We start from the raw sequence: 17,677 nt of genomic DNA on the forward strand, positions 1-17,677 counted from the left end.
AGAGCCAGATGGCATTCTCCAAGCATTGATGCTCAGGGTTCAGCGGGGTCTCCAATCTTCTCGAGATAATATAAGTGAAGTGAAGCAAACGGGCGGAACGGTGAGAATATCTTGTGATGTGGATGATCACATGCTCTTCACTAGGTGAGAACCTTGTCGTAATCTTTCAGATCCTCCATCTTTCAAACCACAAAGTTGTCGGCTTCTTCCCCAGCCTTGCACCCATTCATCGTGAATAGGACCACTCTTTCCATGCCACACCACTCGTCGATGTTCTTGTCCATCCACTGATGGCACATGCTGAAATAAACAACGGATAACATTGTATTATGCTGAAGCATTCTCATATTGTCGGCATGAGTCGGGCTTCTCCGTCAGGCTCTCGATCAGGTTGTCACATTTTGAGCATCTCTTGTTGTATATGGTGTCAGCTTTAGATAAACCCCTTCATGCAATTGTTATATATGACCACTCTCTAGGAGAAGCCTCGGGACAGCCATCGGTCGTAGAGGATAGCAAACCCGATCGGCCCATAAAATCTCCCTATACGGATGCCAGAAGGGGGTTAGAGCTCGTAGCACAACTCTGCGAGAGTCACATTATCGGGCATGAGATTGTCCATATCATAATGGCCATCTCGGATGACAGTAAGCATGGTGGACATAGAACTATCATCTGGTTCAAGAGCTTATAACGCATGAGATATAGTGCGATTGAGAATTGTTTCGCTTCCCCTAGGAACCCCTGACCATGTCCGAAGGAAGGTATGGCTTTTATTCTGCAGTGCTATGGAGTTAGAAGTGTGGGCCGCTGTACTTTGAAAGGGCACCTGTAATCATGGGCAAGAAACCCAGCACTTGGATTTGTTATATACCATGTAAAGGCCTCTTCGCAGTTCCTGTTTGTAATCGTACCTCAGGTACAAGTCGTGCCAGTACTAACCCCGCAGATAGTAGAGATGATATAGAGAGTAGCAGCTATAGCTCAAAACCGCCGACAGAAAACTCCTGGGCTCGAGGTGAGATAATGACGCTGACCTTATGAAAGCCCAGCATCTGTCAGGATGTTGTCGTACTTTATATGTTAGGAGGGACGAGAAGCATGTCGCCTTGTGCTCCCGTAGTGGTATATTTGAGAACATGCCGCAGATACTCAAGGTAGGTTCATATATCCGGTATCAACATGTTTGCTGTACACGAGAGCTCCCTTGGGGGGAACTCCCTCTGCAAGTGAAGCCAGACGGGCTCGAATATACAGAGGAAGAGGGGACACAACAGAAGATGAGGAAGGTGCGCCTTATATAAAGTTTGATATAGAATTTCTCTAGGGCTTCGTTTCGAGGAATGACGGCCACTGCCCTCCAAAGCCTGGCAATTTCCGTGCTCAAGATGCAGTCTGTACCTAGAGTGACAGAAGGAGGTTAACGACAGGAAGAGTCCGCTGGGATGTTCCGCTTGTTAAGGCAGGAGACGTGATTGGCTCGCATTCCATGAAACCTCCGAGGGATTTGCTTCACATTCACTGATACCTACAGATGAATGGCTTATTACTACTACCTTGAAAGATTAATCTGATTCATGGAATATAATGGAGATCATCGCTAAATTCTATGCTGAATCTCATGAACTTGCCGTAGGAATGACTTGGTAGTTTATAGTACAAGACTAAGCAGATGCATCTAGGGGCAGATAATCGGTAGATAAGACTGACAATTTGCCAATGAAGCAGAAACACAATCGAGCAGGTATCTTGAGTACAGAAGAGAGATACAATGAGGTATAGATACGGTATTTCCGAGAAGATGCTAGTTGGCTGCAATACCGGCTTCAACCCCGTTATCTCTCAGGCATGTGACGGCACCAGATCCGGCGCTCCCAGCAAGCTCGGGCAGGAAAGCAGACGTCCCTGACGATCGCACAGACACGACCGGTCTGGACTGACCGGGGTATGCATATAGAATGTTCTAGCAGGTCCGATTATTCGTTCGTTCTTGGGGATATCAACTCGAGCGGGGTAGATGTACCCTCGTACTGAGACTAAAGCCACGAGCAGCACCGGAAGTTTAGTAGAAGCAAGAGCGACAGTGCGAGCGAGGACACGTCAGCCATGCCAGATTCCAGTCGGGATGGAAGATGTTTAGTATGAACAGCGGATGGGAAAAGCAGGATGTAATAAACTAGATGCAGTGGAGTAATTTCTTGCTGGTCACACGCCCGCGGAGGACCCGATCCAGTTAGGCTTGCCAGGGGCAGTGGCACAGACCAACCCCATCGATCCCCCCGGCAGTCTGCAACTGTCACCGCAGTCACCCCCAGTCGATCATTGCCTTATGAATTGTCTGCTCATCCGCATAGTAGACTACTGATACAAGGGGCTTTCGTCTTTCAATCCCCCTACACAGTACGTGTACTGAGACCCTGGAATAGGGTGGATGACACTTCGTTCTGTGTACGGGTTATACTTCCGGATGCAGGCTCGACAAGGACAAACCCAAGGCTGCATATCCGATGGTGCATCTGGACTCATGACTTGTTCGGCTCATCTATTACTGAAGATAGGTAGGGCCAGCGATAACACTAATAATCAGCATGAAGATGCCAACCCGCATTCTCCGGAACCGACATCATTGGTCAATAACCTAGCTTAAGCTCCCGGATATCAATAATCCAAATTAACATGCTCACGGGACCAGATGCAGCCGATGGAGATGCGGGTATGGGGCAGAATTCCGGGGCCGAACGCCCAATCTTTCAGGCAGAAAAGCCACGGCAACCCGGGAGTCCCAGAAGGGTAAGAGAGTGGCCCCAATGGTTACACTTTTCCTCAGATAGGGAGGCCTTTCAGCATGAAAAAATATGATGATCACATGGCAACCCCACGGATCCGGCTCGGTGGCCGGCTGCTCTACATTTGGAGTTGGGCCTCAACAACATCGTGAGCAGAAGCAGGGGCCAAGTACCATATCTGGTATGGCAATTATGGCTCTGAGCATCCGGGAAAGCAAGGCACGGTTCCTGTTCCAACGGACCGGCCATGTAGACACCTATTCTTAGACCACGCTCCCCCTCATCTCAATGATTGTGGCTGGAGGCGTGATCATGCACGGGAGCTAATCTCGACGTGTTTGAGCCTGGATAAATTGATAATGCATGGTATGGCCTGCTCCAGTCTCAGCGATGGGAATCAGGGATGGTGGGGATGTCGCGAACCGGGAGTTGGGATGGAAATTTGAAAAGCATCACAGGCTAAGGTACAAGAAGATATGACCAATAGGGGGAGGTGGATCTGTGATAAGCTTGCTGCGTGGAGTGGTACAGACACAAACAGCTGCCATGGGGGCGATCATCGAAGTGTTCATCCCTAGGAAGATGCATGAGGGATGATCTCCGAAGGGCGCGTGACCCGGCATCGAATGTTCGACTGATGGATTGGAGCTTCCAGGACTGCCCAGGCCCCGTGACTGGCATGGGAAGTGGTTCTGCCATCCAGCTCTGGGGAGCTTTTTCTCCCGCCCGCCGAGCCCACTTTTGCCCCATCCCCGGGTTGCTGGTTTAGGCAACCCGAGCTCCACGGTGCCACCACTCCGGTGACATGGCCGATGGACTTGCCTGCTGTTCTCGTCGGTATCGCTGTACCATTTCCTGGCTATGCTGTAAGACCGACGCTCCTTGGACTCACGATGCCTTCACGGCCGTATCGTTACTTCATCATGATTTAACCTCGTCACCCGTGGATATGAGCCCCTATTGGCCATACTCTTTACTTGACTCCCAGTATGTGCGGGGGAAGGAAAGTCTTCTTGTCACCATGTAATACCCGGTTGGAAAGCAGATGAGTCTACGCATGTAGCCATCTACCTGGCAGACATCGAGGAATGGTCGGCTACAATGCCGGACGATGCTGCAGGCCTTGCCACGAACAAAGTCGAATGACCAGCTGGTGGAACCTGACAGTCTCCCTCTATCCCAATCCGCCCACGCATTCCCCGGGTCTGGACCACATCCACCTCTCCCTCGCAGCTATTCTTTCTTGGGGGCTCGTTCCAATTTCCGGTTGCTCACATGAGCCCTGATGGCCTCTGAGCCAACACTCACCCCTGGCCATCGTGAAATATTTAAGAGGCTCGCCCATGGCATGGAACTCTTGTCATCATCGATAGTCGTCTTATCTACTCTCACTCGCAATTTACAGTTGACCTTCCTATACTTGTCTGTTACGTCTAAGAATATTAATCTCATCATCCTTCGAGTAACTCTACTATATACACAATGTCTGTCTCCTTTGACACCACTGATATTGCCCCCGCTCCTGTCCCCGTTGTACAGGATGGTCCATGTCTCGGCTCCAAGTCCAGGATGCCCGAGTTCAGCCTGGCTGGAAAGGTTGTCTGTGTCTCCGGAGCTGCCCGTGGCCTGGGTCTGACCCAAGCTGAGGCCCTTCTGGAAGCCGGTGCCAAGGTGTACGCTCTTGACCGTCTGGAGGAACCCGTAAGTGTCCAGAAGCAGGCCTCACAATCCTTTCTAACATGTCCTTCTTCTAGTCTCCCGAATTTTACGTGATCCAGCAGCGCGCTTTGGAGGAACTGGGCACCGAGCTCCACTACCGTCGCATTGACGTGCGTGACACAGAACTGTTGAACACAGCAATTGAAGCCATTGCCGATACTGAAGGTCGCCTGGATGGTTTGGTGGCGGCGGCTGGTATCCAACAAGAGACCCCTGCGCTGGAGTACACGGCTCAGGACTCCAACACCATGTTCGAGGTGAACGTCACGGGGGTGTTCATGACCGCTCAGGCAGTTGCCAAGCAGATGATTCGCTTCGGAGATGGAGGCAGCATCGCACTAATTGCGAGCATGAGTGGCACCGTTGCCAATCGGGTATGACCCTGTCACCTAGCCCTACTGGCTTCCCCGCTTTACTCGGTTCTGTCCTTGTACAACAACTGACTCATCGCCCAGGGTCTCATCTGCCCCGCATACAATGCTAGTAAGGCTGCAGTGCTCCAGCTTGGTCGCAACCTTGCCATGGAGTGGGGACAGTACAACATCCGGGTCAACACCATCTCGCCAGGCTACATCGTGACCGCGATGGTCGAGAAGCTATTCGTGCAGTACCCCGAGCGCCGGGACGAGTGGCCCAAACAGAACATGCTCGGCCGGCTATCCACCCCTAATGAATACCGCGGTGCGGCTGTGTTCCTCCTGAGCGACGCCAGCAGCTTCATGACTGGCAGCGACCTTCGCATGGATGGTGGCCACGCCGCATGGTGATGAACTCTCCCTATGTGCCTTGATTCGGCCACTCCGTGGTCTGCATTACATCATTTCTCATCCATATTATACTAACAGCACCTGATATCGCATGGCGTTGGGAGCAAGCCTCATCTTATTGGTTTATCATGACGTCTGCCACCTGGAGGCGAAGTTTTATTTCTTAGCGTTTTGGTGTCTGGGGAACGATTGGGTTGATCACTACCTAGAGCTACTACTGTACTTAGTATCCTATCTACATATACCTCTTCCAACCTAATCAATACCATCAACCAACCCCACCATCACCATCCCAACAACCAATAACCCTCCCCTCCATAAACAAAGTTACCCAAGTGTACCACTTAGCGCGCAGATCCGACACACCCAGCCACCACATCGGATCACACATGACCCCACCAACTTCACCATCCCCAACCAACCAAAGCTATCCTACACACACACCAACCAAGACAACATTACGCACCAACCCTAATACAGCTACCTACCACCAAAGATATTAATAGTTGGAATATTCGTATCGAGAACTACGCCAAGCCCACAACCCGGGGAAATCGCCTACCCCACTTAAATAGATGATGATCAACCCCGCATTCATCAACCAGGGTTGCGGGTGGACGAACGTGACATCGAGGGTGGAGTTCTCCATGGTTGGGGAAAGTTAAAGACAGGATTATAGTACGAGTTCAACTACGATCGAGTATTTAGCTGGATTATCTGTAAATGTAGATTAGGATTTGATTTGGAAGTAGGTAGTTGAGAAGGTTGAAGTTCGCTCGGCCGGAGAAGTAACGCTGGGGTTGTTGTCTTGTTATATGGAGATTGAAGGGATAGTTAGGATGATTGGGATGGATTAGGTTTGACGCACATGAGTCGGGATTTTCTCTCTGGGTGGTTAGTAGCTAGTAAGAGTAAGCAGGCCAAATAGGTAGATATTAAATTTAGTATGGAGGATCTAAGTTGTATCTGCTGACAATGATCCGGGGAAATCAAGTGACTGCGGGCTATAGATCATCTGGGGATTTATACTCTAGTAATCAATGTCAACCGTCTATATTACTAGAAGTAAGATCCGATCCCAACCGAGCATCTCACCTAAGACACCACTAACATCCAAACCCACACACAGATGAGATTGATCTCACCAACCCCACAAATTAAACATCACGGGCCTACCACGTGAACCCCCAAACTAAACTCTAGATCCCATAGTCGAATCATAACCCACACTCGGCGTCATAGATCGAGCCACGAGGCGAGTATCTAGATTAGGCATCAAGATGTGTGTATCGTCTTCTGGATGGGGTAAAATATTATCACGAGATAGGTTAACAAAATATTTCGTCTAGATTGGTAGATTGTATTTGATTGAGGTTGTTCGCACGGGTATTCGGCATACTTACCTATACCTACATACTTACTTACCGGATAATGTGTTAGTGATGTCTTGTGATATATCTCATGTCTTGTTAGCTAGAGATCTGTAGAAGACCAAATAGGCAATTCCGTCTAATGGCTTGGTGTCTGTGGCATAAATACTTGCGTGGAGTAATCTGGTGAATTGTGGCTGGGATGTGGCTACAGCTCTGTGAATGGCCTATGGAGTCGGATATAAGAATGGGTCTGAGGAATGTTCTGAGACATGCCATCAGATAATTATGTTCATATCACTATTCTGGTCTACCTACTATTTAATATACAATCGGAGATACTGTTTAGATCCAATGTCTTGTTCTCAAATCGGTCTATGAGATCTGCCTTTTCATATTTCTATCATCAGATAGTAACTTTTCGAGGTTATAGCATCCGGATTATCAATAACATATTCGTTATGGATTAGAATACTCTTCATTGCTGTCATCTATCTCTTAGATTAGATCAATAAAAGTACCCAGGCTAATACTCTTAGTACAGATTAGCCTCTCCTATTGATTGGGCAGCACGAAGGATTGCTTCCACGACGATGGTGTCAGCCTTGGCGTGCACGCCTTTTGATTGACAAGCATTGGTAGCCTAATATCTTTAATATATATAACAATCACTCTGTACACACTCAAACTAGTACCTCCTTTTGCATTGTCAATTGGCATTAACAACAAGACGCATCCCAACATGTCAGACGATGGAAGTTCTCTCATTTACCACAGAAGCGCTGCATCCTCCAGCAGCAACCTAGTACGTCCATCATCAACCAATGCATAACACAATCTAACCAAGTCAGTCCGAGATGAGCGTCGACCCCGACTACACCCCCGATATCCATCGCGGCATGCGAGCAGAAATCTAACAACTCTATCGCTCCGACGACCTTCATGTGTGGAAGACGTTTACTCAGATGGGACTGGGGGAGTCGAAGAGTGGGTTGAGTGAAAAGGAGTTGGAGACGTTGGCGGGGATTGAGATGAATGGAAGGCAGATCAATAATGTTGTTAAAACTGCGAGGTTGTTGGCTAGGCAGGAGACGGTGTCGTTGGGGTTGAGGCATGTGAAGATGGTGTTGAGGGTTGGGAAGGGGATAAGAAAGGATCGAGGAAGAATAGCAGAATATAGATAGAGAGAGAGACAGAGAGAGAGGACTCTTAAAATTTGCGTAGTAACTTTAAATAATAGAATATTCAATACATATTCCCTAGGAGAGGATCCATATCACACGAAATGACATGCGAACTTTAATCTTCCTCACCATTCCTTGTCCTTCTCTTCTCTTGTCATCTCCCTTCCTGTACTCCGTAAGCAGTCAAATACAGTGGTATCCCTCCATCAAGCATAGACAAACCAATACATAAGGATGTTAGATTCCTTGAGACGCATTTTGAAGTCACACTCAATCAGACCCGAGACGTGAAGGTCCAGTCGAAAACATCACACTACGCTTTAGGACAGGACCCTACCTTCTCCCCAAAAATACTGTTTTCCTCCCTATACCCCGATACAACCCTCACATTAAATCCAATTATTATAGAATGTTGTACAAGGTGGAATACCAATCGTGTACATAAGATAGTGACGTTGAGGAATAAACCGTCATATGAGCCCTATTCTTCAATAACAGAAACATATAACTTAAATTTAAGATGCTCACAACAACAAATCCTCGATGGTCTAACGGTCATGATTTCCGCTTGTCAATCCTAACAGGAACAAGCGCGGGAGACCTGGGTTCGACTCCCAGTCGGGGAGATTTCTTTTTCTTTTTTCCTTCCCCTAGAAACTGTGTCGTGGAAGTGGGAATATCTTTTTTTTGGGCGCAGGTTCTATGTAATGTGTGATGTTCTCGTTGCTTGAGGAAAGTCAGTGAGTTGAAAAAATGTTTTCAGAAGGATTTTTGATCTCAATTCATGCTGGAGAGTATGCAACTATTTACAGTAAGATAATATATGTCTCATACTACAATCCCTATCTTTCGAAATAGTACTAGTAGTTATCACAAAAGTAGACCGACAAGGTTGACTACTCTAACGGCGGGTATCTACTCTGTCCAAAAGAGATATTGGAGCTGGGCCTGAAGGTGGTTGGTAAAAGTTAGTAGTAGCAAGCATTCCAAGATGATGACTACTTACTTATTACACATGGTTTCTCTAAACCATGGGCGTGAGCAAGAAGGAACGGATATCTATTGTTTTGTCGGTTGTGCATCTGCATTGATGTTCTGTAGTCTCTGATCAGGAGCTTGTTAATGTCAACTACATGGTTCATTCAGGACATGTTAGAATTCGGGCCAATGAAGATTGATAAACGTTTCAACTAGGATAGATGAACAATCCCGTTTAATCCCGGCAATATTGGTTTGCAACTTCAATTGGTTGGATGACCAAGCGGTTTGGTTTATACCGCTGGTAAGAGAAAGATAGGTAGGTAGGTAGGTAGGGCTTTCCATCCGGGCCTGCTTAATTATGAACTAAGCATATCCTGAAGGCCGACTCTTCCTCGTGTAGTACACTTTTATCTCACAATGGTGGATGAGACCATGGCATCACTTCAGCAAATAACGTCCTTGAGGCTAGACAACCATGCAAAAGCCACCCCATGCAATAACTCTTCTTCCAACCCTCAACATCCCAAACCATCTACACCACGCACCACAACCCATTCCAAACCATGACATAAACATACATATATTCATTCCCTCCCCTACAACTCATATATCGTACAATACTCCCCCTCCCCCCTCCCAAACCCCAAACACATCTAAGTAATAAATCAACCAATATCCCCAACCACCCCCCTCACACCCAACTTCCCCACCACACCCTTCTTCAACCTCAACACCCTCTCAATCTCCCTCTCCCCTAGACCCTGCCTATCCCTCATCGCCAAAACCTGCCTTATAGTCAACGCATCCAGAAACTCCCTTCCCTGGAAATCCATTTTCCCCATCGCTTCCGCCTCCTGCTCCGCCGCCTTGGTAATGCGCTGTCGAGACGAGAAAACCAATAATGCGGGGTTAGTGGCTGGTGGGAAGACGGTTGGCGCGGGTTGATGCGTGAAGGTGCTGCTGGGAGAGTATGTTGGGTTGGGGGTCACGGGGCCGATGGTGCGAAGGGAGGCGGCGAAGTCGGGATCGCGGCCGTCGAGGTCGATTGCTGTTTTTGCAGATTCTTGTTAGTGGTGTTAGGGTTTGGGGAAGGAGGGGAGGGAGGATGTACCTGTTGAGCGTTGGGTTGAGGGGGTTCTTTGGAATGGTAGGTTGGGCCTTGAGGTTGGGAGGGTCTGGGTGGTGGTGGTGTCTGAGCTTGTGGTGATGGTGATGGTGGTTGTGATTGTTTGGGCTTGGATGCTGATTGGGGGGCTGTTGGAGGAGAAACGGGTTGTTTGGGATATTGCCGTCGAGCCGCTTGGGCGGCGGATCTCACGGGCTTGGAGGCTGAGGAGCCCATGAGTGTGTGTAATGTGTATGGATTGGGTGAATCTGGGGTGTGGAGTTGAAGCAAATGAAGCGGACTCTGTAATAAACTGTAAAGATGGCTGCACCATCGGGCCGGCTAGCCGCTTTGGGATGCTGGCTAGCCGTGCGGGTGACGTCAGCTTTTACGTATGGTTACTTGTTCTTTTCATGCCCCTGTACTGTCTACTCTATATTCTGTATCATATTGTTGAGGGTATGCACGAGTCCATCTTCCATTCATAGCTGATTACTCCTACAGTCATACAGGCTTATCTCAAGCCGTTCCACAATGGATCAATAGTCTCACCAGTAGTCCAGACTGGTGTTTACCGCAGTCCGGCGAACCGTCTGCCCTGGACCTCGCCCAGAGCACGGCTGCCGCTGATGAATGCAACAGTTCCGACCACTGCGACAGCCGGGAGAATCTGGAACAGAGTCCAGGAGGTATAGTACAGGAAGAAGATGCCCTCGATGGACAGAAGGGAGCCGAGAAACACGGCGTGAGGAAGAGGGGCCGACTTCAATGCTGTAGGCAGGTGGTTGACGTTGGCGCCGAGGAAAAGCCACTAGATCAGTTAGACATGTAGTTGCACAGGTATAGGAGAAACCTACCACACCACCGAGAACAGGCAGAGTAGCGAGCACCATCGCGACAAAAGCCAGAGAAATCACCACCGGCGGGCTCTGCGCATCGGCCTTGAAAATATGGTGGATCTCAGGGAGCTTTCCGTACCGCGAAACCTCGACGGTCGGCACAGGCTCGTCCGGGTTGCGGGTCACCGCTAGCTGAAAGGCAGCGCCATTGTATGCGTCCGCGTCACCGAAGGATCCGATCAGGAATCGGGCATCAAGAGGCTCAGAGGCGGACAGGAATTGAACGGGAAGGTCTTTCTGGGTCTGAGGACACGTCGTCAGCTGTGTCATGGCTCTACGGGACTCCGTCACCTACCAGGTCGAGTCTGGACTTGCCATTGTCCTTCACGTTGAACGGGTATGAAATGTCCAGTCCAGTCTCCGGGTCCTGGAGGAGCAGGAACACCTGGTGGGCGTGCTTCCCAGCGCGTCCTTCCTGAGCTGTCAGGGTCACTTTCAAGGTATCGGCGGATCCGAAGGCGACGGGCTTGGAGAGAGCGTTGTTATCGGGGATCCTGTCAATTGGAACAACGATGAGCCAGACTTTCAATTAACCCAAAGGACAGTGTAGAAGCAATGCGTACGTTTCCTTCACGCCAGTACCGACACCAGCGCCCTTGGTGTTAACTGACACGGTGGCATCAGTAAATCCCCATGTGGAGGCGGTCGCGGTCGGGATGGCGGCAGAAGCCAGCAAGAACAGCTGGAGGACGGAATGCCACAGCTGCATGGTGAACGAGAGACTCGACCGGAGACCGAGGGACAAAAAAGAGGAGGGATGGCAAGGACCGGGACGAGGGAGCTGTAGCTGTTGTAGGACTTGACGAAGGTCGGGCGACGGCAAAGAGAAGATGCGCTAAGATAAGCGCCCGCGGCTTTGGGGCAAGCGGCGGTCCAGTGACCGCCCGCCTTACCGGCGCAAGCCCTAATTTCCCGGCGTCTCGATGGAGTTCGGGCTGCCAAACATTTCTTCCTCCTCCTCTCCGGACTATCGGGTTTGCCTGCCACTGTCGCGATCCCGGAGATCCTCGACTGGCTCGCTCGTCGCTCCTTTGCTGTCGCACCATGCCTTTCAGGCTTTTTCTCTAGCCCCGGGAGCCCCCTGCGCCTGCTGCTTGCCTTTGCGTTCCAACTCCTCGCCTCCGCTTCACCGACGACCACCCTGGACTCCGGCCTCGACAGATAGATTGGGACGGTCGTGGTTACAATTCCACCGAGGATAGCTGGTTACTGGTACGTGGGGAAGCCTCTGGGTGTTTTGGATGCCCCGTGGGTCGCTCGTGCACGGGGTCGGTTTCCAGGAGGTGCCGCTCCTGCTTGTCTCCGTTTTCCGGATCGTCGTCGGCATCCATTCACTGACAACCCCTCAACTCACAGGCTCGACGAACACAGAACTCCCGTCGCATTGCCTTTCCGATCCAAGCCCCCTGATCGCAAGAGAAACCGCCCCAGTTCGCTGGTCACCCGCCCGTTGCCTCCGAGGTCTTAGTCGTGGCATAATCCGGAACGGGGAACCATCCGTATAATTAGGTTGCTGAGGAGGGAGCGATTGCGCACGGCGGACAACAAACAAGTAAGCCGACCGACCTGTGTTATGGCTGCGGGCGTGTGATGTTGAGTGAATGGACTCATTCACTGCAATGGTTACTAACAACACTAGTGGTTGGTAGGGCTTCACTCGCGAGGGATTTCGGTTCACCCGCTGCTTTTCCTCTGGATTCGACTCCGGTACTTCTTTTTCTTCTTCTTCTTCTTCCTCTGCATCACTTTCTCTCCAATATTAACCGTTCTTAGAGAGAAACCCGACGCAGTTCGTCTCGTGCTTCACGTAAAACCACCCGCGAACCCGAATCCCACTCATCGTACTCTTTGCCTCCCACGCCCCTCACCACCTCTTTTGAAGAATCTTTTCCCTCTGCAAAACGCCGCAAGACGCAACGCTCCGTCGCCCAAGACGAGAAGAACGTGACGTCTCAAGAGCCTACAGAGAACCCGGCATCTCTACAGACCAGCGTGTCTAGAAAACGAGACCGCCAGCGAAAGTCAGCCCTGAATAGCAGTGAAGCCGTTCACCTGGCGACTCCCACTGCCTCCACTTCCAAGCCAAAGTCGCGACCTGAGCAGTCTCAGTCGACTTTGCATCATTTTCTTTCCAAAAAACCCCAGGACCGACGCAAGTCTCTGGCTACGCCAAACGCGTCTTCAGCCAATCACAAAACCATTCACACTCACTCTGACGACGACCCATTCACCATGAGCACTTCGGTCTCCAGCCGTAAGACCCGCCAGTCCATGCCAGCCCAGCTGAACGGCCTGGACGGCGACAAGAAGGCATCTTCGGTGGAGAGTAGTGCTTCTGTCTCTACCCCGCAGCCCTCTCATAGCCGAAACCCCCAAGGTGCCAAGATGACCAAGACTCCTGCACAAGTCAGACTTGAGTCCAAGACTTCTACAAACTCTGCCGCTAAAGCTCCCGGTCAGAGTGGCACGAAGCCTACGACTCCTGCTGTGCAGCCTCGTTCCACTCCTACCAATGCATCCACCCGATCTCGCCGTTATGGACGCAAGTCTTTTGCAAATGCACAGTCGACGCCAGTTGAAGCCACTGCGAGCAACCGCAAGCCTACATCTTCGGTCGTCACTAGAACCAGCTCTCGCCCCCAGCGTTCGACCAGAAAGCTGGCCGCCGACGCCGCCATTAACCACCAATCTTTGGATCACTTGTCAGCCCCCAACACACCCTTCCGCCGGGAGATTGCCGACAGCATTGAAAGCACGCCTGCTGTTGATGACAAAGCCACCGGGTTTGAAGCCACGCCCGGCTTTGAGGTGGACACCCCGGGTCTCGAAGGCAACACTCCATACGGTGAAAGCTTCCCTTTCGATTACCACTCCGACATGTATCGCAACAACTTTGGTCTCGATGGTAATCTCGATGCTCCAGGGTCCCCCACTGCTAGCTTCTCTACTACTACATCAGCCGCTCGTACTTCGGGACGCACCAGAAAGCCCACTACCAAAGCCATGGAGTCAATAGAGTCAGAACGGCGGTTCCGTCGGAATCGCACACCGTCGGTGAAGCCAGACCCCACTCCGAAGGAAACTGGGGTTTCGGCTGGCAAGGCGCGCGTGAATCAACCCACGACGCTGCCCAACATGCCAGCCCCGGCTACGCAGGCGGTCGAGCTGGATCCAGTGGTCATCGCGAACCGGATGCTTGACCTGGCCGCGGTGGCCCTTGCCCCAGAATTTGAACCGGCGCCAGAAGTGGAAGTGTGGATGGAGGAACTTCGACAGGAATTCACCAAGAAGCAAGAGGGCGAGACGCAGCCCAAGCCCGAGACACCAGCGGAGGCAGGGGCTGGGGGTTCAAGTAAGCCCCATTCACCATCTGACGCCAACCGATGGACTGACGAGGACGGCTTCATCTACACAGGCCAACTGAACGAATTTGGCGAGGAGCTGGTCACCGTTGGGCCCGGATACGCCTGGTACCGGCCCAACAACACATATGGAGACCAGCAACTCCCCCAGCCCCCAGTCCGCTTAAAGTCTCATGAGCAACTGGAAAAGGATAGGATCTTTGGGTTTCCGCCGCTCATGGGAGAGCGGAACCTGCCTCGCGAGGCGCAGACTTTCTACTACGAGAATGTCGATGAGGTCAAAGCGTCGATCAAAGCCCAGAAGGAAGCCAAGAAGAGGGGCATTGTCGTGGATCGAATGATGACGGCGGCCTACATCCAGGCATTGATCGCTCAGCACGACGAGAACGCTGCGAAGGAGGGGCTCACTGAGGTGAAGGGGACCAAAGAGCCGACCCGCAAGCGGCGCCGTGGTGAGGCATCAGAGAATACCCAGGTGTCCAAACGACGACGAAGAGAGCCAACGCCGGTCCCCGAGCCGCCCAAGACGCTGCGAATCAAGCTGACCCTGAAGGGAGCGGCGGCGGCGGCAGCTGCAGCAACCAAGAAGCGATATCATTCCGACATGGAGGAAACGCCCGCGGAGACTACCAGTCAGGAGGAGCGGCCCAGTCCATCCAAGATTCTCAAGCTGTCGGGCCTTCGTCGCAATTTTGCCGTCGAATCTACTTCGACGCCTTCCACTCCTGGGACCGACACGAAGAAAAACACCTCGAATGGGACATCTGATACTTCGGAGGCGGGACCCTCGGAACCGAACCTGGGCACGACGCCTGGAGGGCGTCCTCGTCGTCGCGCGGCAGCTGCCTTGATGGCCGAATTCCAGAATCATGCTGAGCAGAGGGCACGTCGAGCCAATGCACGAAAAAAGGGGGGATCTAGCGACAAGCCGGATGATCCAGACCACGCCCAAGCCTGATCCCACGATAATTCTCCCCCCGATCTATTACTCGACTCACAACCCTTGCTTCTCGACGCTGTTATCTATGACTTTACATCACACATTCGGCTCCGTGGCAACCTGCGGAATGATCTGGTCTGACTCTTTGGTGATCTATCTATCTACTCTTGCGCTCATCTCTAATTTTTCCCTTTCAACATTGCGTGACTCTCAAACCTCAATATCAACCCGCGGTGTCGTTTCTGACTTGTGCGTGACTGTTGGCCATGGACTCGTTGCAACCGATCTTCGACTTGGATGTTAATACATCTCTCTCTCGACATTTGCGTGGCGTCGAACAATTTCATACTACCCGCGAGTCCTGTGGTTGGTGTGCGTACTGCTTGCTTCTCGACACTCAATCTCTAGATGCTCAATACATCATATGCTCATTCGCGTGAAACTCGAACGATCTCCTCCGTGGGGTCTATCAAGCCAACTTGATTATTCGGATTGCGGTCAGCCACTTCTCGACATAATTCTCAACGCATAGGGTTCAGCATCACACTCCTGCGTTACTCGACCATCTACATACAAGCAGAGTTATTCAACTCCACGATCATCGAGTGTGACTGAATGATTGATCATAGCTCACTTACTTCTTGACCATCTCAAATTGAGTTCAATTCACATGCTCAACACTCCGCATGGCCTCGAACAATCTATAACCCGCGGAGTTGTTTCTCTCAGACCAAATCATTGAGCAAGTGATTTAATCACGAGCATTCTACTTCTAAGCTCTTTACAACGCCTTGATGTTACATCATTGGCTCCGCGTGGCACTCGACTACTACACCAACCCCAGGAGTCTGTCATCGTTGAAGTATTGTGAACACGATCATGATCCATTTCATCTTTCTCTACAGGGCTTCCGCGTGGCTCTCGATTATCTACACCAACCCGCGAGCCAGTTACTCGTGAAGTTGCCTGACCTGCATCTCCAATCTATCCCATCATCGTATCTACTCAGCCTGCATGGCCTCAGACATCCACATCCGCGAATCGCAGCTACTCATGAAGCATAACCAAATCGCAATCGCACACTCACCCATTTCTCCTCTACTTCATCTCACCATCTACCTCCAAGTCACACCAACAGTCACCACTTAACCTCTTACCCCACCATCACGGAGTTTCGGACATCGTATTGACTTGATATTCGAGCATAGCGTTTTCTGCCAGGCAGGCGACAAGTTATCGGCGTTTTAGAATCATGCTTCGTTCGATTGTTGATGTGGCCGTAATTGTCTGTCTGTCTATTAGACGAGAAACTACACATCTCTCAGTCTATCTACTATTCAGACAAGATCATCCACCCCAATGTTTCATCATCGGCGCTTGTATCATCAGGGTTGGGCGGGCGGGCGGGTGGGTTGGGTGCTCAAACCGAGCTGTATTGTATTATCTTGCTTAATTTTGTATTGTAGGATGGGGATTATTTTCTCTTTCTGTAAATTGAATGAGCGTGAAGCTACTAGGGTTAATTGATTGTATTATGATTACTACACTACACCACACCTTTAGAATCTCACTTCATGTAAGGAGTACTGTATGGCGGATAGACAGATGCCTCAGGCAGACACAGTCCAGCCATGAACCAACCAGATAAACACCTGACTTTTCCGCCTCGCCGAATCAATCCATCCTCTCCCCTACCCACCCAGCATCTACTCTACATCTCCCTCCCTACCTTAATTCTAAATACTCAACCCCCAAACAACCCCCAAGATAAATAAAAGAGAAGGGGAAAAAATGGTATCCCCAACCCCCAAACAAAGAGTGGTCAGAGATCCGCACCTCCAACCATCACCACCACACCAACCCCAAGCACACCAAGGGCAGCGACCAACCACAACCCCCCGAGCAATTGGCGGAGCAGGTGGTGCTGCTCGACCCGGAGTGAAAGATATTCGCCAAACAAAAGAATATAAAATTGCTGCGAGGAGGTTAGATTACTTGCCTTACCTACCAGCCCTTTTTTTTTTTTTTTTTTTTTTGTCCGGATACTAATGAGGGAGTGAAATAGATGGTTATCCACGATGGTGGCATTACCGATTCTGATGTATACGTCTTGGAGTTTGTGGGAGAGGAGTATGTATCCCCACCCCCCTTTTTTTTTCATTGTTTTGGGGTGTGCTTTGAGGAAGGAGAGGGTTGTGAAGAAGTGTTGCTGATGATGGTGATTGGGATAGCGTATGGGGAGAAGAGTCCTAGGCGGTTGCCTACTTCTACTTCTACTTCTAGTAGTCCTGTTTCTTCTAGTGGTGGTAGTGGTAGTGCTACGGAGAAGGAAGGGGAGAAATGAGTAAGTACTAGGGTGTTGGGGGGATGCTGGGTGAGCTTGAGTGTGGATTGGGTGTTGGGGTTGGGGTTGGTGTATGTATGTATTACTATGGGTTATGAAATGTATTTTTATTTCTATACTTTGCAGTTACATTGAGGTTGATTTGGTTATAGTTCTGGTGCGGAGGGGTAAGGGAAATTTAGGGAGGGTTTATGGGGTAAGTACTATGGATGTATGCAGG

General features: G+C 50.6%; 5 protein-coding genes and 1 non-coding gene across 6 annotated transcripts; 4 read left to right on the forward strand and 2 right to left on the reverse strand.

Moving 5' to 3' along the window:
- Nucleotides 1-4,170: 4,170 nt before the first annotated feature.
- BO94DRAFT_344485 (putative short chain dehydrogenase) lies at nt 4,171-5,327 on the forward strand. Its single transcript, XM_025607063.1, has 3 exons — nt 4,171-4,487; nt 4,541-4,879; nt 4,961-5,327. The coding sequence occupies exons 1-3, from the start codon at nt 4,269-4,271 to the stop codon at nt 5,270-5,272; spliced, it is 870 nt and encodes a 289-aa protein (XP_025470255.1). The 5' UTR covers nt 4,171-4,268; the 3' UTR covers nt 5,273-5,327.
- A 3,036-nt stretch (nt 5,328-8,363) lies between these two features.
- BO94DRAFT_t91 lies at nt 8,364-8,452 on the forward strand. Its single transcript has one exon. It is a non-coding gene; the product is annotated as a tRNA-Asp (tRNA).
- Nucleotides 8,453-9,472: 1,020 nt separating this feature from the next.
- Nucleotides 9,473-10,149, reverse strand: BO94DRAFT_563896 (uncharacterized protein; the record flags this gene model as incomplete). The annotated part of the gene is made up of 3 exons (XM_025614383.1): nt 9,473-9,870; nt 9,919-9,982; nt 10,078-10,149. 3 exons carry the CDS (start codon nt 10,147-10,149, stop codon nt 9,473-9,475), a joined length of 534 nt encoding a protein of 177 aa, XP_025470256.1.
- Nucleotides 10,150-10,352: 203 nt separating this feature from the next.
- BO94DRAFT_532435 (putative oligosaccharyltransferase subunit ribophorin II) lies at nt 10,353-11,615 on the reverse strand. The gene is made up of 4 exons (XM_025611119.1): nt 11,375-11,615; nt 11,107-11,305; nt 10,770-11,054; nt 10,353-10,723 (listed from the first exon to the last, which is right to left on the reverse strand). The coding sequence occupies exons 1-4, from the start codon at nt 11,518-11,520 to the stop codon at nt 10,484-10,486; spliced, it is 870 nt and encodes a 289-aa protein (XP_025470257.1). The 5' UTR covers nt 11,521-11,615; the 3' UTR covers nt 10,353-10,483.
- Nucleotides 11,616-12,384: 769 nt separating this feature from the next.
- BO94DRAFT_582885 (putative GPI-anchored cell surface glycoprotein) lies at nt 12,385-15,131 on the forward strand (the record flags this gene model as incomplete). The annotated part of the gene is made up of 3 exons (XM_025615508.1): nt 12,385-12,398; nt 12,461-12,518; nt 12,585-15,131. 3 exons carry the CDS (start codon nt 12,385-12,387, stop codon nt 15,129-15,131), a joined length of 2,619 nt encoding a protein of 872 aa, XP_025470258.1.
- Nucleotides 15,132-16,799: 1,668 nt separating this feature from the next.
- On the forward strand, nt 16,800-17,614 carry BO94DRAFT_344547 (uncharacterized protein). Its single transcript, XM_025607064.1, has 3 exons — nt 16,800-17,098; nt 17,179-17,243; nt 17,345-17,614. Exons 1-3 carry the CDS (start codon nt 16,905-16,907, stop codon nt 17,455-17,457), a joined length of 372 nt encoding a protein of 123 aa, XP_025470259.1. The 5' UTR covers nt 16,800-16,904; the 3' UTR covers nt 17,458-17,614.
- Nucleotides 17,615-17,677: the final 63 nt, after the last annotated feature.

This window comes from Aspergillus sclerotioniger (genome assembly GCF_003184525.1).
Source record: "Aspergillus sclerotioniger CBS 115572 chromosome Unknown BO94scaffold_6, whole genome shotgun sequence".
NCBI classification, from domain to species: Eukaryota; Fungi; Ascomycota; class Eurotiomycetes; order Eurotiales; family Aspergillaceae; genus Aspergillus; species Aspergillus sclerotioniger.